At 28.5% G+C, this 25004-nt stretch overlaps 1 protein-coding gene across 4 annotated transcripts; it reads left to right on the top strand.

The window, feature by feature from the left end:
- The first annotated feature begins 334 nt into the window (after window positions 1-334).
- On the top strand, window positions 335-21131 carry LOC122522966 (glycogenin-1). 4 transcript variants are annotated; one of them, XR_006305229.1, is made up of 10 exons: window positions 336-735; window positions 11088-11223; window positions 11335-11509; window positions 12109-12398; window positions 12516-12696; window positions 13337-13378; window positions 17159-17371; window positions 17452-17557; window positions 18067-18142; window positions 19213-19300. XR_006305229.1 is itself a non-coding variant. In XM_043644453.1 (9 exons), the coding sequence occupies exons 1-9, from the start codon at window positions 729-731 to the stop codon at window positions 18051-18053; spliced, it is 1155 nt and encodes a 384-aa protein (XP_043500388.1). In that variant the 5' UTR covers window positions 335-728; the 3' UTR covers window positions 18054-18120. The 4 variants fall into 4 exon arrangements, 3 of the variants coding, with proteins under 3 accessions (XP_043500388.1, XP_043500370.1, XP_043500375.1); XM_043644453.1 differs by lacking the exon at window positions 19213-19300 and having other exon boundaries at window positions 335-735; window positions 18049-18120; XM_043644435.1 differs by lacking the exon at window positions 18067-18142 and having other exon boundaries at window positions 347-735; window positions 19213-21131.
- Window positions 21132-25004: the final 3873 nt, after the last annotated feature.

Here is a 25004-nt window from a genome sequence, read left to right as displayed (position 1 = left end):
TTATTGTAAATACATTTATCTTATTATTTTCACTTCTTTCTTTTCCTTTTAATACTTTGACTTCGTCGTTATTAAATATTTTAATACCAAGCCATTTTATACGCTCTCATAACTGGAGCTTTTCTTGTAGGGATTCGATTTGCTTCTAACTCGATGTAACTATCGAATCATATATATTTAAATACATAAACATATAAGAAAAAAAGAAAGAAAGAAATATGAGCTAATGTTATCTTATATTTTTTAAGAAAGTGGAATAAAAATAATTCATAAAATCTAATCATTTAATTTTGATCATACGAGAATAAGATATCGAAGTTCGATTCCTTATTGTTAGTGCGTTCGTTTATTCGTTCGTTCGCTTACTCGCTCGGTAAAAAGGATTAAGATCTCTGTCCTTCACGAGATGAGACAGAAAAAGGAGGAGCTAAAGTGGGGAAGAGAAGACGAAAAGAGAGATCGAGTTAGAGAAGAAGTATATACGAGCATCACTTCATCGTGATCACTCGCGTCGCGAGGTCGGCAGAGTGTGCACGTATTCGTATTTCTCGTTATTATTTCATTCTTATTACGGCTTCTTTGGCCGACAGCTCGTGGGTGTGTACATCGGTGTCTCTCTCTTTTTCCACGATTTTCATTAACTAGACGAACAGAAAGAAATAGAAAAGAGAAGGATAGAATAAAAGAGAAGAGAAACGCAAAGAGTTTTACACAAATTTTCTGCGATCATGGCCGGTAAGTCTTTCTTATTTTGTACTATTTCTTTTTTTTTATCTCCATCATCATCGTTATCATCATCATCATCATCATCATCATCATCATCATCATCATCATCATCATCATCATCATCATCATCATCATCATCATCATCATCATATCATCATCGTCATCATCATCATCATCATCATCATCATCATCATCATCATCATCATCATTATTATTATTATTGTTATATATTATTATTATTATTATTATTATTATAATTATTATAATTATTAGCTTTCGTTAACGATTTGGAAATATTGTTCGAATTTTTAACTCGAATAGAAATTTCTATTTAAGTTAGAGAAGATGGAAAAGAGAGGTTATGTTATATTCCATTGAGAGAATTGTGCTAACCGGCACGCGATAAGCTCGCCGGTATAACCGGTCTTGACCTAATAACCTTTTCAAACATGATTAGCATCGTCAAACGGCCAAAACATTGATCTATCTAATCCTTTTGATTAGAAAACGCGTACTTCACCAAGAGAATAAGTATATCTACTTTTAGTTACTTATTTGCTTATATATTTATTTACGCCGGCAATCGTTTCCTTCCCTTCCTTTTCTATCTGTTCTCTTACTCTCTTTTTCTCTTTCTTTCCTTCACTTTCTTTCTCTTTCTTCTTCTCTCTCTTTTCGAATCGTGTTATATTTGTCGAAGGGGAAGGGATACGTGCGCAGAAATTATTTAAGAACGCGCGTGCGTCATTTCCCGCTCTTTTTTTCGTACGATTTAATTATCTTCATACTGTAGCGTGTCGATTAGGCGGGAAATTCGTCAATTTTCTTTTTTTTTTTAATGCTTCCCATGGAGAATGAACTTGAAAGTTTTTTATTGGATTCAGAAGCACGCAACGAAGTTTTAATAATAAAGTTACAGACAGTTTATGCAGGTATACCCTTTTTTTTAACTATAACCAGTCAAATGATCGGTTATTAAGAAAAGTTTTATTTTTTATGATTTAAAGCAGATAGTAAACAATATGTAAAATTATAATTATAAAGTAAAGTCAAATCAAAAATGATAATAACGTTATATGCAGAAATTTATTTTCAAATTTAAAATCGACTACTTAATAGGTTGTTGTACGTATAATTAATCAAATGATTGTTTTTTAATCAAAGTTTTATTTTTTTTAATTAATAGAGTAATAATTTGTTATTGGTTTAAGTAATAAATAAAGCAATTGTTAAAAGATAAAATAATATTTACAATCATAATTGTCCGAAATTTAAATGAAAATTAGTAATAATATTGAACGCCGTATTACAATTAAAAATTTCAAACTGTTCACATTAGCCAATCACATGATACACTTATAACTTGTTTACACGACAGTCAATCAGTTATTTTTCCAAATCGATTATTTTACCTTCTTTTATAATGGTGCATTTGTTTTATATTTACATATCTAATTATTATAATAATACCATCCATCATGTACATTAAAATTAAGAATTTAGAAATTTGAAATATTGAATTTTGTTGTTACAAATCGTATGTTTATATTAATGTGCAACATTTAAAAAAAGAACCTTATCACGGAATAGTAAGAAATTTAGAAATAAAACAATTGCAAGTTTTTCTTTTATTATTATTACTTTTTTTTTAATTAAAACTTTCTCTTTCTTTCTCGAGGTTCCTTTTATATGAAATAAGATAAGTCACAAGCCGCGTCTCGACAGTATCTCCGGCAGTTTATTCCTGGCTGTTCCAAGGGAGAAACTTTGCGGCTCTTTGCCAAATGTCGTACATCTCTTGTTATACTTATTCTGATACGTCCTGAAATTGTTTCGTACCGCGCCGAAAAGAATTTGCGCAAAAAAATCCTAGTTCTATCTCTATCTCCCCCCTCCAGGTCCTTCCTATTCCTTCTAAACCCCTCCCGCGTAGTTCTTGGCATGCATTTATTTCTTACTTTGGTCTATTTTAAATTCTTAACCCCGACGCGAGTATGTAAAAAGAAAAAAATACTTAACCTCCCATAAAAGCTTTGTAATTTTTAAATATAAATACGTATATCTGTATAAGAAAAATATAGATAAGAAGATATATATAAATCCACCATAAATTCTTACATTGTATCCGACATTTTAAATATTTTTCAAAGTATAAGTTGCAATTACTGATATAATATTTGATTGTCCGAAAAGTTCATGCCGATTTAGAAAAAAATATAAGGAAATAAAATATGTATCTAAGGAAAACAAAATATTTATAAATCGGCACGAATTTTATGGGTAATCAATAATAATTAAATTGATAATAAACAATACTCCAAAAAAAAATTTTCACTTAATATTTTTAATAGATTAATATTTTATTGTTGTTGTTCATTCTCATTATCATAGATATCTATATTGTTCGATATTAAAAAAAAAAAACAAAACAAAAGTAAACCGTATTGTTTGAAACAATTTTTATATCGAACTTTTCATCATTTTTAAATCCGATTTAATACTCATTTGTATAATAGATATTTCTCGATAGTACGATACTACGTCGTATGATCCATACAATGAGCTTATCGAATAACATGCGATTATATAGACTGTAATTGATATATCCTCTGAGAAATCTTTTTAAACATACGATACGTTAGATTTCGTAAGCATTCAAGAAGGAAGACGATACTGATCTATCTAACAATAAGTATAACTCGATCGATTGATCAAAAAGTCAATGGCAGTAAACAAACCAAGTTCCTTTTCTGATGAAACCACCAACGTTTAATATCATCGTCAAACGTGAGTCGAGTTAAGGATGATAAATTGTTGTACAGGCGTTTAAATAATTACAACTAGGGAAAAGCTAACATCATACATATACGCGCGCACGCGCGCATACATATATACAATCATACATATCCAAGAACGATGTCTTACAGTTATAGGAAGAAAGCATCGAGTTACAAGTTACGAGCGTTACTTCTTAAGATATATGTTCTTCTCAATCTTCTTCCGCTAAATATTTCGAGCTTGTTTTACGAGCAACGAGGTTCGTTAACCCTTCCTTTGGCCGATACAACGATATATACATACGTACATACCTACCGGACTGGCGTTGCTTTCACGCAAGGTCGAACTTGTCTCGGTTAAGATCAGCACTTGGAGTCTTTTGGTATGAGACAGTCGGTCGTCTCTGGCACACGTGTCTATTCTCTTACTATCTTTTCTACTTTTATATACGAGGGGGAGGGGGAATACTCTTTTCTTTTTTAAATCAGTTCTATATTTGCACAAGGGTTCGATCGATAATTAGCTTAGATTAGTAGATTTAAACACGTGGCTTGCAAAACTCTAGGATATGGCTATGTTATACTCTCTTATCGACCAAATTTTATTTTACTGTTTATTTCAGCAGTGGTGTCAAACATTTGGCCTGCAAAATTCCAATGCTATCAAACGAATAAATTCATTTTTGCCATTTACTTTAACATTGACCTCAAATATGCAAATTCTATTTTGTTGTTTACTTCAGTAGTGATGTCAAAGATCTTAGAATAAAGCTTGAAGCGTCATTTTATCTTTTTTTGGCTTGCTAAAATTTTTTAGGATAAAATTACTTTTCTTTTTTATTTACGGATTGTAAATTCTCTTTAATTAAATTTGCTGGCTCGTATTCAAATATAAATTTGATAATACTGGCTTATTGTTAGATCAACTCTGGACAAATCGAGACTTAATATGAGATTCTATTGCTATTTTTATCTAAACTTTTGAATTAATAATAAATTTTAGTATTATTATAATATGTATCAATATTTAAAGAATATTTTTTATATATAAATTATGTTATTTACATAATCTTCTTAAACATCCATTATATATTAGAATAATTTTTGTATTCTATTTGTTAGAGTTTTTGCGGCTTTTAAGGATTCAAAAATATATGTAAAGTATTATATATGATTCTTATTATCGAGGAATTTTCCCACCTTTTGTTTAGACTCCTATCTATCTATTTATCTATTTTCTTGTTTCTTGAGTACATTCAAAATTTCAATTAAGTTCCAGAGACAAAAAGAACAAAAACGCGCGCGCGCGCGTACGGTCTGTTTAAAAGAAAATAAGAATCTGTATATTGTATATAACTGTGAATATTATCTTTAGTGTCTTATCTGTAGTATTAATTTATATGATAGATCCAAGCGTGAAACATTAGTCCAGATTATACGATTTTGTTTTAACTCCTACCTGATGTTGCAGAAAAAAATATCTTTTTTTAATTTAATCATTCTGAAGAGAGATGTGTTCAGCCGGAAATTATAAACATGAAAAAAAGACATATAGAAATGTAGAACTTGTTCAATCCATGTTCTAAATGTGACAACACATTTTATTTCTGTATTTTTCATAAATTATTTTTGTTATACTCAATACAGTTTAATTCATTTGGATTTGTATAAATAACTAGGAATAATTACAATAAATATTCTTCTTAAAAATAACCCCATATAAAACTCGTTGTCAATAAAACTTAAAAACTCTTTGTTTCCAAATTTGCTAAATGCGGCTAGCCACATTTTACCTTCGTATTCTTCACAAATTATTTCCATTATAGCAAATAGAATTCAATGGCTTTGCATTTATATAACTAACTAAGAATAATGAAAATAAAGATTATTCCTAAAAATAATTCTACATAAATCTTTAAAATTGACTAACCTATATTCTAAAAATATTAGATAAATATTGCTAAATATGTTTCATCCCTTTTACCCTTTATATACAATCTCTCATAGCAAAGACAGTTCGATTTTTTGGTATTTGTGTATGTCTCGTTAGATCTAGGAATGGTAGACAAGGGGAGAACTATCTTATAAGGAAGCCTGTCTGGAGCTGCGAAATAAAAAGAGAGAAAGAGAGAAGGATAGAGGGAGAAAGAGAGAGTTAAACGAGTGCTTGACCTAAGGCAAAGTATATGAATTGCATTTCGTACAAATGTGAGGCCGCTTTGCTATTATAAGCCATCCTGACCGTATAAATATAAACCATTTTCTGTGTGGTAGAAAACGACGGCCGGTACTCTGCCTCTCGGGTTTCGTCTCCGTATCATAATATGTGTATATCCATGGCGAGACTATATCTTCGTAGTTCTCTCTCTCTCTCTCTCTCCCTCTCTCTCTCTTTGTCTTTATCTTTCTTTCTCTTTCCCCGGGAGAAAAGATAGACTATTTTTAAAAGCTATCATGGCATCTAGAGTCCTTGGTTCCATGGCCGATAGAAAATTCTCTAATAAATCAAAAGTTTTCAGAAATTCATAGCAACGGTTATTGATACAATTACGTTTACGTTTTCAAATTAAAGAAATTTATTGAAACATATTTATGTATATATTTAATTTGACCAAGTTATGCAGAAAACTATCAGTCTTCAATTGTCTTTTTTAATATTTTCAATTGTTATTTTTAAATAACGAAAGAGTATAATTTATATTATTCATCATTTTTTCGTTTTTTTTTTTTTAGTTAGGTGAAAGACGAAAATCGAACCAGAGTTTATTAATTGTAAGTTTTAATAATTGTATAATGTAAGATTTATTTTATGGGTACTTCTATTTATTTGGTCAGTATTTTGTAAACTAAAGTATATATATAAATATTGTGTTTCAGTATAAATAATTAAGCCTCAATATTAAATTGTATTTTGTGCTTTTACCGATATTTCATTATAAATACTAACAATCATCTATTTAAAAAACTGATGAAACATATTTAAGAACCCTAATCCAATAAATATCAGTTTTCTATAAATTAGAAACATTTTACATAATAAAAATTAAAAAATTATAAAGATCCATACCGTGTTGAACTTATTTTTAAAATTATTTTTAAATTAACTTACTCATCATAAATTGATCTTCAATTAATCAACATAATTTCTAATTGTCATGATTAGAAAATTAAACGAAATAGAAAAAGAGATATAGAAAAGAACATGATTTTTATTTAAAATATTTGTAAAATCTTGTAAAGTGTGGTTATGAGATTACAAAGTTGAGAGACAAGAACTTCCGATCTTTCTTAAGAAACATCACCGGTAGAAATATGATCTTCAAGAATCACCCTTAGCACTGCTTATGTTTTCCTTCTCTTTCTCTTTCTCTTTTTCTATCTCTGTCTCTGTCTGTCTTTCTCTCAACGACGCTTTCTGACTCATAATTATTCCTTGGCATTTATTTAGTCTCAATCTCTTCTCTGTACAACTCTGCAAAGACAAAATCTCTCACTTTGGATAGCAAATCTAGCCGCCTACTATTCTAGAAAACGCGTCAAATCTATTCGTATAATATCATTAGATTGTTGTTAAAAGATCGTGTAATACGACCTTCGTTCCATGAAAATCATTCCAAAAGCGTTTTGGCAAACGTTCGTTCAAACAAATTCAAGAGTTGTAAATGCGAATATCTTCTGACGCTTTTCTTTGATTATGAGTTAGATGAATTTATTGTTGTCTTTTATTCCATTTCCTTATTTCTTTTTCTCAATCAAGAAAAGTTGCAATTCTTCAATTGTTAATTAACTCATTAAGATCTATCGTACTATAAATGATACAGTTCATTAAACATAATTTATTGATGTAGTTGTTCAAATTTTGAATTTGTAAAGTTTGCTTGACCATAAATGGGATGGGCGATTCCTAGCCATTCTTATATATATTTTTTGTTTTTATATGTTTCTTATGATTTTCAAACATTTTTAATAATTATAATTAATTGTAATGAAAAATTCCATAAAATTTTGATTTAATTAGTTTTAGGTTTAAATATTATATAATATTAATTAATATTAATAATAATAAGGGTCCTATATATATATAATTTTTTTGTTTAAATATTACGCAATTTGAATGAATCTTCCATGAAAATTAATTGTATTAATTTCTCGTTCGTATAAGTGTAATAAATTTAATGAAATTCTTGCTGTTATCGTAAGAAATAAAATGTAATTAAAACTGTTTTTATATCATTATTATTATTATTATTATTATTATTATTATTATTATTATTATTATTATTATTATTATTATTATTATAAACAACGCAAAATTTTTAGTAATTATGTTTGTAAGTGAAAATTAACATTTATCTATTTAAATATTTTTTTATCTTGTATAATAGATAAACAAAGGTAATAAATTAACTGCAATTATATAAAATTATTATATATATAAATATAAATACGACCCAAAAATATGTTCATCCTTTGAAATAAAGTGTTGGCGAAGAAAACGTTTCAAAAATTTTAAAATTCGTGAAGTAGCCAAGAAGATGGATTATTTTTCTGGCACGTCCGCCATTTATGAAATTCTTCCTCGTTCAAAAGGTTATCAAAACGTTATTTGTACATCACTACAACGTATTCATTCTTTAATATGTTTCGACGAAAAAGAAATTTTTATCTAACTAACTAAATGTATTCTAATATTAACTTATTTTAACATACATAATCGTTGATCTTAATTTGCAGGTATCCTTATTAACCGTGTCGTAAAAGGAGGAACGTTAATTAATCAGTGTTAATCGATAACGTAACGAGTCTTTGCAAGGTTGTTTATCCGATACTCTTGCATTTATTCTACTACGTGTAATTTTACTTTGTTTACTGAAGAAGAATATTATTATTATTATTATTATTATTATTATTATTATTATTTTTATAAATTTTTATTATCTTTAAGAAAAAAGGATAAAAAAAAGAAAAAGATAAAAACTATTAGGATTTAGGTCACCTGATTATATCCTGTTGTAGATATACTATTTCAAGCGTAAACGCGTTACTTTCGACAGATTCTGCGTTACGCTCTCGTTGTTCACAAACGTTTGGAATTTGCATCGAATTTCGTCGTCTCGTGTTTTTCAAAGATTCGCCATTTCTTCGGGATATCTTCCGAGTATCTACACACATACATACAAACATACATAAAAGTGTCTAATATTAGATCGCTTTTTATTACGAAGAACGAACGACGGTGGCCAAATTTTGCGATAATCCGCCTGCGTAGCGCTTCATGAACGCTCGCAAAATAGAAATAGATGTTCGTTATAAATAAAGTGAGTGTATTCTTTTGCGATGTTCTTTAAAAAAAAAAGTCAGAAAAAAAATTGAAATACCAAAATTTCAAACACTCGTATTTGTGAATATAATTATGACAATGGTTTATAAATATAAAAAAAATATAAAAAATTGATTTAATAATTTATTTTATAATATAAATAATTGTAATATTATGATTTATAATTATATTTATACTACAGACATTAATATGGACCACGTTACTTATGAACTTACGTAGTTTGCTATTGTTAGAGGATTAAACATACTTCTCATGACTAAGATATTAGTAGCATCTTATGACGTACGTATTTTGTTGTGAAAATATAAACTAACTGAAACATTGCAAACATCTGGATTACAAAGAATAAATTATTGAAATCAAACATATCTGGCTATTGTTCATCTACATGGGAACCCAATGTTTCTGATAGAAATATCTTTGTTTCTTCTATTCTTTTGAACCCACTTAACATTATTTTGACAATATAAACGATTCAAGTCATTGTAAACAGCCAGATTATAGAGACAAATCATTAGAATCAAATTTACCTGACTATTGTTCAGTTATTCGGTTACATGCTGGGTCAGGTAAAAACATCTATTTTTCTTATATTCTTTTGAACCCTGAGAAAATTATTTTGAAAATCTAAACTACCGAAAATACATCCGGCTTATAAAGACAGATTATTCGAATCAACTAGATCTGGTTATTATTCACTTATCCAGATATCTTATTAGAGATACCTGGTTACTCAATAAATCGACTAAAAACAGCTGTAGTATATAACGTTGTAGATTCCTTGCTAAATAACCGGAGTCCATGTTTTAAATTTTATGCTATGTTAAATCTTGTGCCAACAATTTTATCTTGCAAATATAAGTCTGTCAAGCGTAACGGCGATACTTGCTCATTCGATAAATCGTCTAACATTAATACTTCTTATTATTTCCTGTTTTATTTTCTTTTTTGTTTTCGTTCACAGTAAAAAGAAGAAATACGATTGTCTAGACGAAAGAATCAAAAGACCGATGGGGTGTTTCATATTGACAATCGATGGTATCGCTCGCATCTATTATTGAATTTCTTTTTGATATGAGAGAGAGAGAGAGAGAGAGAGAGAGAGAGAGAGAGAGAGAGAGAGAGAGAGAGAGAGAGAGAGAGAGAGAGAGAGAGAGAAAAGCATTGTCAAAACCATTCGTACTTAACGTCACGAACGCCTACTCTTGGAGTATTCCACCGATAATATAAATTTTTTGTTTTGTTTTTTGTTGTTCGATAAAAAAGAGAGACATCGAAGAAGAAAAAAATATTAGAACGAGTAGGAAAAATATATGTATGTAAAAAGGTATTAAAAAATATTCGACGAACGGGGAAGAAAGATATATAATATTTTCACAATAGTTAAACTTCTATGGAAGACGATTAGGAGAATATCTAAATATATATTTTCTCTCTCGGATAAGTGCCAACTTCTCTAGGAGTGTTTAAAATCACCTTTTCCATTCTCCTCTTCCTCTTCTTCTTCTTCTTTTTCTTCACATTCCATTAATTTTATAATTTAACTTTGAGAAATTTGTTAAATCCTCTTCAACTTTTATAATTTTATGAATTTTGGTGTACTCCTTGAGAATTTAATCTCTTCAAGAACAAATCTTTTATTAATAGCATAAAATGTATTTATTTTATTTTAATTTGTATTTTATTTTATTTTATTTGTAATATATAAAGAAAATCAATTGAAATTTATTTACTGATTAGAAAATTTAATAAAAATTATACATTCATCTTCGTAACTTATTTGTTTTTGATAAGATTTAAATGTTCACATTTGTCCCAAAAGCCTTGAAAAGATCAAAACGTTCCGTTCTTTATAATTGTGTATTGATATTTAAAAAAATTACCTGTGAGTTGTAATAGCTTAAAAAAAAAAATTCGAAAGAGTATGAAGGGAAAGAGTGCACTTTTGTAATAACTCGTATATCTTTGAGAATGATAACATTGTGAACTCGGACAAATCTCGTTGACATAATTTCTCAACCCATTATCATTCTCTCTCTCTCTCTCGCTCTCAGAAAGATTATGCAAGGGGAATAAATTGATTCATGAATTTCGGCGTTATCCCGCCTATCAAGTTAATTTGTGTGCACATGAAGGATCATTTAATTGACATTTTATAAACGTGGCGTATAACTTGCAATTTGTTTAACGTTCTTTTCTTTATTGTTGTAAAAAATATTAATTAATTTTATGCGTTTGTTTAGGATATGCTTGGGTAACATTGGCCACAAACGATGCCTATTCTTTGGGAGCATTGGTATTGGCGCATTCTTTGCGCCGAGTTGACACCAAATACGAGCTAGCAGTTTTAGTCACTCCAGGAGTAACGAGTATGATGAGGTACATTGTCCTTTTTTTTATTTTATTTTCATTTTCTCTTTCTTTTCTTTTTTTCTTTTTTAATGAGAAGAACTTACTCTTATGATAAAATGTCTTCATTTTATTTCTTAGAGAAAAATTGGCAGCGGTATTCAATTTGGTACAGGAAGTAAACGTTCTCGATTCGAAAGACGAAGCTAATCTGGCACTTTTGGCAAGGCCAGAGTTGGGTATCACATTTACGAAATTACATTGTTGGAGGCTAACTCAATACGAAAAATGCGTGTTTGTAGACGCTGATACACTTGTGAGTAACAGATAGATATTAATATGTCAAGGTACTCGATGAAAAAATTCTATCTTTTATTCCTTTTTCTTTATTTTTTATCATTCTTCATTTATTTATTTATTATTATATTTTATTTTATTCTTTTTTCATTATTTTTTTTCTCTTGAAACGATGCAATTTATTTCAGATTGTAAAAAACTGATTGCATTCTAAAAAAATAAATAAATAAAATGGATTTATTGTTCCTTCTTATTACTAATATTTTATATTCTTTTATTTATTTTTATTTTTATTATTTCTCTTCAATTAATACAATCAATTTTTTATGACCTGTAATTTATTGCATTGCAAGAGAAATAAAAGAAAACTGAACATGTATTGTTTGTTCTTCTTTTTTCTTTCCTTTTTTTCTTATTCTTTTTATTTATTTTTTCCTAATTTCTTTAGAATTAATTCAATCAATTTCAGTACACAAAAAATTGATTGCATTAATTAAAGACAAATAACAGAAATAGAAAGAGAAATCCTTTTTTTGTTTCTTTTTTTTTTTAATATTTTGTTTCATTTATTTATGTTTTTTTTTTATTACTTTTAAATTAATGGAATGAATTTTTCAGGTCGTAAGAAACTGTGACGAGTTATTCGAACGTGAAGAATTATCAGCCGCTCACGACATTGGCTGGCCAGATTGTTTTAATTCTGGTGTATTCGTGTTTAGACCGTCTCAACAAACGTTCGCTTCTATTACTGCCTTTGCAGCAGCTAAGGGTTCTTTTGATGGGGGCGATCAAGGCTTATTAAATATGTACTTTAATGATTGGGCACGAAAGGACATATCGAAACATTTACCATTCATCTACAATATGTGCTCTACGGCAGCTTATTCTTATCTTCCCGCTTTTAAACAGTAAGATTTACTTTAACATTTTTCTTTCTAGCTTTTTGTATTTATTTACTTTTTTTCTTTCTTTATTTATTTTCATTTGACGTATGGTTTGCAAACTTCATTAGTTTTTATATTTAGATTTGGCGAGGATGTTAGAATAATACACTTCATTGGAATCACAAAACCATGGTTACAGTATTTTGATACTTTGACTGGTATCGTACAACCACCATCAGGCATGAACCATTTGCAACCATTGCTGCAATTGTGGTGGAATATCTTTTGCGACAAAGTGCATCCGCAGTTATCACCTGTTATGGTAAGTTCGCAATGTTACGAACGTGTTGAGTGTATTTTTTATTTTTTTTTCTCTTTCTTTTTTTTGAAAATGCTTTTCTAAATTTCACGTGTAACAAATAACGAACGATCATTTTTTGTTTTTTTCCTTTTTTTTTAGAGAGATATCTATATATATTATATATATTATGAATACGTATCTGTTCGCAAGCACATAAAAGATCGAGTTAATTTATGTTTTCTTTTTCTGTTTTTTAAAAGATTGATAAATATGTTCAAGTAGATAATTTACGTTACGTATGTAAATTTTTTTTTTATCGCGATGACGTATATTAATTTAAAAATAAAAAAAGAAATTAAAAGAAAAGAAAAATATGAAAAAAAAGAAGAGAAAAGATATTTAGACACGTTTTTTCTTTCTTTCCTTTTATGAACGTTCGAAACGAAACATTAAGCTGTCTTGCACGCATACAAAATATTAATAAAAGATAATCGTTGAGTGAACTTTAAATGGGGTAAAAAAAGGAGAAAGAGAGAGAGAGAGAGAGAGAAAGGGAGAAAGAAAAAGTACGATTTTTGTGAATGAAAAATAATTCTTATGTTGTCGACGTACATAAATCACACCTCGTATCGCTTGTTTATCCATCCATTAATTTTCCAAGCAAAGCAATGACCAATTGAATTCAAGTAAGATTAATGAAGAGGTAAGAAATAGATCAAGATCATTGCTTTTTTTAAATTCCTAGTATGCTCTTATAGTATTAAATATATATATATTTTTTTTCCTTTTTTTTTTTTATAATATTTATTAGCGTGCACCGTAGATTATTTAAACATATACATATATTATATGATATAGCTTATGATCGTACTTCGAGTAAAGAAAAATGCTTTTTAGAAAATTATTACGGGATTTTTTGGAAAGACGTAAGAAAAATAAAAATGATGTGATTATGTGCTTTTTAGTAATGTAAATATATTTTTTTTTATATATAATTTATATAGATATTATATTTGAATAGGTCAAAAGTTTCTAAATAATTTTTCGATACTAATTCCTTCCTTTCAAGCTTAATCTTTTTTCAGATTTAAAAAAAAATTTTTACTTATGTTAGTCTTGTAACCTTACGATATAACTAGTTAATTGTGATTGATGAGTAATACTCGCCATGCAAAAAAAGTTGTTACTATTTGTTATTTATATATATATGAACTGCAATTTTAAAGAAAATTAATATATATTCGTCAATTTTAAGATGTTGAAAATATTTTGAAAATAAGACGAGATGAAACAGAAAACTAATATAAGTAATTTTTATAAACATGCTGCGTACAGTGTAAGCAAAGTTAAACAAACTCATTGTTAGTCAACTAAACCTAATGATACACGTCTAATCGAGGAAACATTTTCCAGATTATATACTAAGCACATCTTCCGGAAATAATCCCACACGAAAATGTATTTTGCAGCAATGTTGCAATTTTTGCAACATTGTTACTTAAGATATAGTGAAAAGTAATTAATTTTTATGATCGCTTAGAAACTTTTGACCAACTTTTGTCAAGGCTGTTACACCTTGATGTGTGCTAAATAGATTAATTTTTATTATTTTGCATCTATTTTGCTTATAAAATGAAATTTAATATACAGATCTCTAATGTAGCTTGAACTCTAACATTTTTTCAATTTCGTGTGTTTTTAATTATTACAATTCAAAATTCACGCTACATTATTTTCTGTATATTCTTTTGTAATATATATATATATACATATTTTCCACTAATCATATTAACAGCTGTATTGATAATTATTTTATCGAAATGTTTATTTTCTCAAAAAAAAAAAAAAAACACATACGAAATCATTATTGTGTTTATTCATAGTGCTAACCCATGATAATATTTGCTATATACAGCTTTTAATATGCCTTGTAAAAATTTTTTCTTTCCTTTTTTTTTCTTCTTCTTTTTCGTTCGTATTATTTTTTTTATATCATAAACATTGGACAGTGTCTATTTTTTTTCTTTCTCTCTTAATTTTGTTTCTATCCCATTAATCCATTCGTCCAACGAAATTCGTATGCTATCGCACGATAATAAATAGATTTATATATCTATTTATAATACTTACGTTAAAAACGAATGGATTAAGCATGATTATGGTAATCTAGTGTGGCATTAATAAATTTAGGTTTTTAATTTCTTATCTAGTCCAAGTAATTATGATTGTACATGTAATTACAACGAATTATATTAACATATAGAATAAGAATTGTCATTTACTCATAATGCACAATATTAATAGTGTGTATGTAATATAATATACAGATAGTTAGATAGAAATATAGTTTTCGATAGAAATTTAGATTATTTTATCGTGCGGAACGAATTATCTTTCACACATATATATATATATATATATTAATTATGGGAATATAAAATTTGTTATTTGGCACTCTTTAAGAAAAATGGACACTGCCACACTAGTTCATCACTAACCAATTGAGTGTGCATTTTTCTGTTTTGGCATGATGCTTGCATAGGCAACCAGCACATTGGCACCAATTTGGCACAATATTACTCCTTTATCTTTCGTATCCTTTATCCCATCAAACAATCCTATTTACAATGACACGAACTATAAATCATCGTACAGTGACGATTACTCAAAAACACCAGACTTCTCAGAATTTAAAGATCCTTGGGAAAATTATTCTTGGAAAAAAACTGAAACTATCTTCATGAATAAGAATAAAGAAAGCATTGAAAATGTTCAATACTTTTACGATAATAATCAAATATCTGAATTTCCGTTGAGTGGAAATCATCATCATTGCGTGTACGAAGAAACCGTGGATCATAATTACCACAAGCCACCTTCTCAAGATTCTAATCAATTTCACCCTGTTAATTACGATGAATGTTCGACTAATCTACATTCCGTAGAGTATAACAGAAATGATGAGAATGTATTATCAATCAGCGAGCATAAAAAACATGATGATTCAACTCATTTACATTCGAAAGATAATTATGAACAAAATTATTCTAGAGAATCGGAACAACATCATTGGAAAAGTGATCAATATCAACATACGTCAGACATACACACTGATGTGCACCAACATGTTCAAAAACGGCACGAGCAAGAACAACATCAGCATCATTTGGAATTTCGATATGAAACTAATGAAAATAATCAGAAATTCACATCTGACAATAGTCATGTTGATTTTCATATTAAACATGAAATTCATAATCAACACGCATATCATATTAATCAACAACAAGAATCTAATACCTCACATCATCAACAGCAACAACAACATTATCACGAACAAAAAGAATCAAATCAGGAAGAACAAAAAGAAAGACATTATCAACATAACATACAGCAGACAACAGACTTTATTCAACCTAGTCACGACAGTACGCATAACAGTGAACATAAAACTACTGAGACAATAGTTAACGAGCAAAATAATTATTCTAGTAATATCATAGATAAACAGACAGACGAACAGAAATTGATATCCCATCCTTCCTCTGAACCCTGTACAGATCTCCACAATGTAGCAACGCAATCTGACCTGAATTTAACAGGACATCTAGACAGTTCAAATGTAAGTAACTTTGTTCCCATACTTGTTCTCCTAAATTAAACTAGAAACAAGTACAAAAAAAAGAAATTAGTAACCTTATCCGAATATATCCTAGAAACTTCTTTTTAACAAAATAAAATTAGTTAATACGTGGTTGGGGTAATATTTTTGTAATATATTAAAATCACTGAAAAAAAACAAGAAATAGATAAAAAAAAAAAAGAAAAGAAAAAGCCGTTTTGACGTAGAGTAGCTTTAAATAAATTTTGGGTCTTAGGCAGTATTGGGTATTATTTAAAAATTAATCATAATAATAAATTAAACGGAAATATATTATGGAGTGTAATTCGCCAATGTCTTAAATCTAGTTAATATTTGTTCACAACGATTGTTTGTTGATATACGAGTTTTAATAGTTGAAAAACTACTTAGTAGACATACTTAATCATTGATGAATTACAACGAATAATAATAAATAATTTAACAAATATAATTATAGCGTATATTTCATCAAAAAGCATAAGTAATGCTTAATTTTTAATTATTATGCTACTAACTGATGATATCTGCATTCCGTAATTGTAAAAAAGCTTATAAATGTTTGTAAATTCTTGTATACTCTATTAATTATTATATTATGCACTTGACACGTTATTATCCATATAATATTGTATAATAATACACATGTATTTACATAAGAATTAAAACATAGCGTGTAAATTATTTTTCACATTCGCAATAATACTTTTGAATATATGCCGCTTCTATTATGTTGCATCCGATAATTTATAATACATATATATTTATATATGCTTTATTTAGAATAATTTGCTAAAGGTGTATTAGAATTATTTAATTAATTATTTATAATTAATTTCATAGGCTGGTCTTGCTGGTGCATTAGCTCAAATGACATTGGGTGAACCAAGAAGTGCAGAACAAATTGCTTTAGAAGAACACATGAGGAAGCAAAGTTGGGAACAAGGTCAAATTGATTATATGGGTCGCGACAGTTTTGATAATATATGGAAAAAGATTTGTGAAACACTTTCTTCAGCATCAAGGCAATCTTCTCCGCCTAAAACAACTACTCAAGTAAGCACATATTATTTATAAAAATAAAATCTCTTTATTGTGCTAACGAATATTATATATCTTATGTATACTGCTTTTAGGATGAAGTAAAAACTGATAAAACAGAAGAAACAAATATAACTAAAAAAGAAATCGATTCTGTGCCTAAGTCTGAAGACAGCGTTAATATTAAAAGTCCTGCAAAAGGTACATTCAATATTTAGAATAATTTTACTTTATATTTAGGTATAAGAATTAAATATAAAATACAAAAATAAATATAATATATTAAAATTTTTTATATTAAAGTATGGTAATAATCGATTATTATACAAAATTGATTGATTTATCGGCATTTCTAAAAAGAAAAAAAAACAACATGGTACAACGAAAAAGAAGTTGCATGAACGAAGGCATAAAGATAATTGCAATGAAATTTTGAATACGCTCGTAATTGATATCATTAACAGTTGTTTCAAATATGCTTTGCCTTTCTGTTTGTTTCTTTATTTCTATTTAATACAGCATGTGCTATAAAAATTGACAAAAATAATAAAGAGAAATATATTACGGAATATATAAATAGTATATAGAAAAGAAACAAGATACTTTGAATATTGATTTGTAAGGCTTATATTTTGTTTTGATTGATCAAAGAAGTAAAAAACGAAGAATGGATTGTAATACAATTAATCAAGTTTGAGTGTTTAAAACAGGAACAGAGGACAGCAACTAACAGACCATGGCACCATAGCATTGCTGCGTCTTGTTTTGTCGTTATGCTTTACTGGGGTAAATATTCCAAGTGCTCACACTAATCGTGACAACAATGTTGGCCTTATGTAATATATACATTCATTTTTCATATATTTAATTTTTTACATTTTTTATTCATAAATCATAAATATTCATATTTATTTCATAATTTTTTCCATAAACAAAAAACTGCTTAAAAATATCATCATAAATGTGCTATGGGAGTATGAAAACAGCGCAAATAGTAATTTTCATATTTTTTTAATAACACAGCACGTTATTTAAAATGCTTACTTAATTAGCTTTTAATTTAAATGGAAAAAGCAAAGTAGTCGATAAACAGTGCTGCTTAATTATAACATGCTAAATATTCACTATATTCTAAAAACAAAAACAAAAATTAAATCCACATATTGTTTCATGCTTCATATGCTTCAATATAACATTTATTATTATTATTATTATTATTATTATTATTATTATTATTATTATTATTATTATTTAAATAAATATTTTCAATAATCATTCATTATTTCATTCTCATGAATCAGTATCATAGGCTTTTCAATAATTAATAAAAAATATTAATAAATTTGTATTATTTTATCAATAGACTACTATTTGCACATATACATACACAAATCAGAATTACAGAAAAGTAGTTATTAGAACGTATTATACAGGATGGCCCATAAGTCAGTTGACAAAAATACATTATTATTGTAAACAGGTTTAATTTACATACTTAAAGTCATACAAATAACATTTAATACAAACGAAAAAACTGCAATAACATGTTACTAACTTATATTGAATGCTGAAAGTGTTCTGCTTCATTTTCTCAATGCAAAAATGAAATGTATTCAATACAGAAACATGTGAGTTTTGTTACAAATTATTACAATATTAATACATACAATAATAATGCATTTTTGTTAATCGACTTATGGACCACCTTGTATAAAAGGAACTTACAATTAGTAAAAAAAAAATTATTAAATTTAAAGATAAAATGGTGATAATATATAAAACCAAAAATCTACTTTTCTGTAAACCAAAAGATAAAACTCATGTAAATTTATGTTAATTATTTATGTTTTCTTTAGCTGAAACAACTAGTGATCTGAGCGTAAAACAATCTTTGATTTGTAATATTCCTAAGGATGATATTTCACAAAAAGAATCTATTGATACATTTGAAATGCTTACAAAAGATGAATCTACTGATATTGATAAACAAAGTTCCTTCGTATGCGAAGAAGTCGATTCAAAAGAATCAAAAGAAATTTCTGAAGCAGATGCAGGATTATGTGTAACACAAACTACCAAAGAAACAGATTTACCTTCCTTATCTTCTGATCAAACGATGATTTTAAAAGAAAATTTATTAATAGATCCGATACAAGACGTTATTGTTAAAGAAGAATTAAATAGAAAAACAGTGGAAGAGGAAAACGTTGATATTCAAACAAATGTAGACAAAGTAGAAGAATCGACTATTGAACAAGATACAAAATGTTCTTCTGTGTGTGCTTCTGAAATTATGCTTACTAATCCTGTACCAATACAAGTAGCGGAATCAGTTTTACAAGCTGAGCCGAAAGAATCTGTTTCGCAAGATCTAAAATTAATAACAGAAGAAGTAATTTCCTCTACAGTTGCACCTCTTCAAGAATCTGTAGTAGCTTTTTCTGAAACACCAGTTGAATTAACTAATAGAACGCAATTATGCGATTCAACTTTATTAATATCATCGAACGAAGCTGCTAATATAATAAGTCCAAATACAACTTCAACTATAAGTCAAAATGGAAATACTGTTGTTAATGGGTCGACGATGAAATTAGATGAAAGCGATTCGTTATTAACACCATCTGTACTCAAGCAAGTAGTAGAGGAAATTCAAAGTCCGCGAGTAGAAGAAAGCCAACCACAAAAGACTGAAATATTAAGTGAACAGTTGAGTCTTACGGAGAGTTCACAAATTAAACAAGAAGAAAGAACTGAAAATGTTGAAACAAAGAAAGAAACAGAAGGTCAAAGTATTTCAACAGAATCAAAGATAGAACAATCGGAAGATGCGCAAACAATTGTCAAAGGAGCTGCAGCAGTAGTGGAAAAAACTTTAGAGTCTTCTTCTTTGGAGTCAATGCCAATAGAATGTCCAATTAGGCCTACTAGAACAAAAGAAATATCTATACCTTCTACACCAACTGTAACGGAACCTACTCCTCCAACTAGTCCTATAGATGTTGGTACACAAGATGTAGAAGTCCAAGGAAAGACTGCTAAAAAAACTACAAAAAAGGTTGCTAAAAAAGCAAGCGTAGAAAGCGATTCAGCGGAACGAGCTGATACTGAAACTACAGAAAAAAAAACTGCAAAAAAAGTTGTTAAAAAGGTTGTGAAGAAGCAAAAAGAAAGTCAAGAAGAAGGCGGAGAATGCTCTAGTTCTACTGATAAACCTAAAAAGACTGGAAAAAGCACAAAGAAAATAACAAAACCTTCGTCAAGTTTAGAAACTGATACATCTATTCCTGAAACTCCACCGCCTGATAATTCCGATGTACCAGTTCCCCCAAAAAGGAAAGTTAAAACTTCTACATCCAATAAACCTGCATCTACTGCTCCAAAATCTGATACAGGATCATGATGAGCATAACTAATTGACAATAATGTTTTGAAATATTTGCAAAAATTCTATGCTAAATATGGCATCTTATATAAACTATTATAAAGGGGTGATAATTGCTAGTCTATTATGATTTTTGATACTTTTCAAACACTATAGTCTATCTAACAAAAATCTAAACACCTGATGCTGTATACCTTTTAAAAATTACTTTATCAGTACATTTATTTGTTATGCTATGCGTCTATTTATATATCATATTACTTATTATTAATTCTTTTTTATTTTCCTTTTTTTTTCCAAGAAACATTATTTACCACAGAATGAAAAAAGTGTAACATTTGCTTTTTGTAGTTCACCTCTATCTATTTTATTAAGAAATCATAATTCGTATTTTGGATTACAAATTTCTTTTTTGTTACCGTTATTATTATTATTATTATTATTTTTTTTAAAGGAATATTTTATATTTGCAATCAGTTTTGATATTTACAAAAAGATATATATTGTCAATTGAAGTTCATTCAAAATGTTAATAACATAAGCGTATAAACAAAATTAAAATAATGATCAATTGCAAGAATGTTAAACAACGAATGATGTATTTTTTTAACTAGTCGAACAGCTTACAGATGATATTTTCTTATTAACACTGTACATGATATTCTTAACTATGGAATAATTATGCACAGAAAAAGCATTATATCACAATGTTCTTGTTAATATATATATATATATATATATATTCATAATCTAATAATGTCATTATATATTCATTGCATTGCATCATCTTGTATTCATGTTACCAAATGAATTAAAAATGAATTGTATTTAACTAATTAAGATATTTTTATTGAAACTTGAAGTAATGTATATTTATATGTTATCCTCTAACTCAATAAAGAATCCATCAAAAAGCAATTATTAAGTATAAAAAATTAATTACTTTTAATATATATCATAATAACAGTAATATTTACAATGTATGTAGTAATATTTACAAATATGTATTTTGTAGTGTCAGTATATTGTTAGTGTCTCATAAGTGCAAGACTTACCGATGCAGTGAAACAGAAATTTACTTTATTCGTTGTATGCAAGATGTTCTGTGCAAATAGTTAAATATGAAATTGAATCATACAAACATTGTATGTAATACACTAACAAGGGGACCGTCTCTCTCTTTCTCTCTCTCTCTCTCTCAGTGAAACACTTCTCAGATTTTTTTCAAATTTTGCATACTTGTAGTAGTCTATAAGAATATTCAGTGTACTTTTAAACACAACGTATATATTCAACCGTTTACGAAAAAGCAGGGATAGAAATATCGCATAAATTCTCATTACTTTAGCTGTAGTATTATAGTAGTCTATGGTTAGCGGCGTTGTCTGTGTCCCTGATGTCACCTGGATCTATTTCTCGACAAGGAAAAGTATTTTTTTATATATCATATTACTTATTATTAATTCTTTTTTATTTTCCTTTTTTTTCAAGAAACATTATTTACCATAGAATAAAAAAAGTATAACATTTTATTTTTTTTTGTAATTTCATTTGTTTGTTATTGTAAAATAAGCTTAATAAATTTTCTTTTTTTTTCTTTTTATCTAGAGTATTTTATATTAATTTTATAGAGAATATAATTTAAAAAAAAGGGTGCATTTGTATTATAGAGTGTGTGAATTTCTTTTTTGCTAACGTTATTAATTTTACTAAGAAATCAACATTATTACGTTGGTACTAGAATTAATAATTATAAATTAAATAATATACAATAAATAATACAAAAATTATAATATAAAATACTCTAGAAAAAAATGAAAAAGAAAATTTATTAAGCCTTCACAATGACGAAAAAAAGAAATTAGAAAAAAAAGAAAAAATACTTTTCCCTGTAGATTACTACACTAATACAGGGCAAGACGGAGAGCTAGTAGTATGAAAGAAAAAATTCTGGTCGCTGGCATATGCAGACGACATGGTACTGGTAGCGGACAAGGAAGAAGAAATGAGAGTGATGGTAAGAAGATTAGAGAGGTACCTAGACAGAAAAGGGCTCCAACTAAACGTGGAGAAAACGAAGATGCTCATCTTCAGGAAGGGCAGAGGGAAGAAGAAGGAAAAAGGCTGGGAATGGAAAGGGTAGGCAATAGAAATGGTGACAAAATTTGTATATTTAGGGGTATGCTTACAGAGGAACGGGAGCATGACGAGCCACGTGAAAGAAAGAGTGAAAAAAGCAAATGTAGTGGTAAGACAAGGCGGGGCATGGGAGAAAGGAAGTTCAAGGACGACTTCAAAAGAAGAATGAGGATGTTTGATAGCCTGGTTAAAGGAGTGATGCTTTATGGAGCAGAGCTCTTCGGTTGGGCGGAAAGAGTTGAATTGGAGAGAGTAGTAGAAGTACAGAAGTACATCCGTTGCTGTTTAGGGTTGGATTATTGCACGCCAGGGTATATAATTCTCGAAGAGACGAAGAGGGATAAGATTAGAATAAGAGCTGGACAACGTGCGTTAAGATTCGAAGATGGAGTAAGGAAAACGAATAGTAGGACACTGGTCAAAGAGAGTTTGAAGGAGAAAGAGAAAGAAATTGGTAAAACCAAAAACAGTAAGGAAAGAGAGGACTTCCTCAAAAGGAACGGGTACAGCCAGTTAGGAATAGAGCGTTTGAGACAACAAGAGATAGACGTAAATGCGCTCTTTGAGGAGAGGAATAGAGAGACACAGGGACAAATACAAAATAACAAAATAAAGGAAACTAGATATAATCCGAGGTATGCGAAGATGAGGACGGTTGCGAGACCAGAATATCTGATAAAAATGGGAGAAGGAGGTAGCCAGAAGTTAATAGCGAGGGCGAGGTGCGGGAATATAGAGGAGAACAACAGGTACTGGCTAGAACAACAAGAAAGAAGATGCGCACCGTGCGGCATAGAAGCTGGAACACTAAAACACCTCATAGATAGATGCCAGAAAGTAAAGAGAACAGAATTGAAGGAAAAGGAGATACTAAAGGGTAAAAAGAACGAAAGGGTAGAGAGATAGCTAAGGAGTGTGGACAAGCAGAGGAGGAAGGCCAGTAAAGAGCAAAACCAAAGAGTATGAATTAGAGGAAGTAGGATAATGGAAAGTGCAAGAAGTACTAAGATAGGATTTGCTTTTACAATTCCTATATATAACATCAAACCCAAGAATTTTTTTATTTCTTTGGGATTAGTTGGTGTCCACTTATGTAATCGTGAACCTGGGGTTAGCTTAGATTTTTTTAATTTTTGTTGCGCATATCTATTTGTTTCTGATATAAGCAAGTTTATTATTTCGTCATCAACGAAAAGTGCAAACATATTATACAAATTGATATTGCTAGGTAATTGCCAAACGAGGCTGTTTGTTTCGAGAAAAGAAAATGACTTTTTTCGACCACTAAATTCATTCTATTCACTAAATTGAATTGCACTTTCCTCAGTATCATCAACTTTGTTTCCTTCCTCAATGACCAATTCTTGTAAAATCTCGGTATTATTATCTTCATTACATTCATTATCACTTTGATTGCACTTATCTATATCTGAATCAGAATTTGACGATGTAATTCTATTTATATTTTTCTTTCTGAGAAATTTCGGCTATTCATCATCGCTACTATCTGAATTTTTGTAAGCTTCGAAACAAATTTCTTCTTCGCTGCTATATGAAACTTCTCTTCCATTTTTCTTTCAATAATAATTCTATTGTCTATACAATATTTTACAAAGAGAATGATTACAAGATACATCAAAGGGAAAGAATAGGCAACACTGGAGGATACATTAGAAGCAGTCGTTCAACTGGCCGTTCAACGTTCACTGGTAAATAATTATTATTACATGTTTTTTTATATGCTTCTTCATAAAATATATTTGATTCATAAAATGCGGCGTATGTCGATTGAATTTATGTTTTGTATGTTTTATAATATATATATATATATATATATATATATATATATATATATATATATATAATATAAATATCATCCAAAGACATGTATCGATCTAGGTATATAAAAATATTTAAATTCTAAAATTATATTTTATGTAATTCATAATTATTAATTATCAAAAAAATATTATATTTTATATAATTCATAATTATTAATTATATTATTTGCGTAATATAGAATTTTATAATAATTTTTCAATAAAATAGAAACATTTGTAAATAGAAGAAACTTGATACGTTCTGTAATAAAAATGCACCATACTTGCTATTATATTTTCCATA

The sequence above is a fragment of the Polistes fuscatus genome, unplaced genomic scaffold (assembly GCF_010416935.1).
Source record: "Polistes fuscatus isolate 324 unplaced genomic scaffold, CU_Pfus_HIC Scaffold1, whole genome shotgun sequence".
In the NCBI taxonomy this organism is placed as follows: Eukaryota; Metazoa; Arthropoda; class Insecta; order Hymenoptera; family Vespidae; genus Polistes; species Polistes fuscatus.
This window is presented reverse-complemented; position numbering and strand designations above follow the sequence as displayed.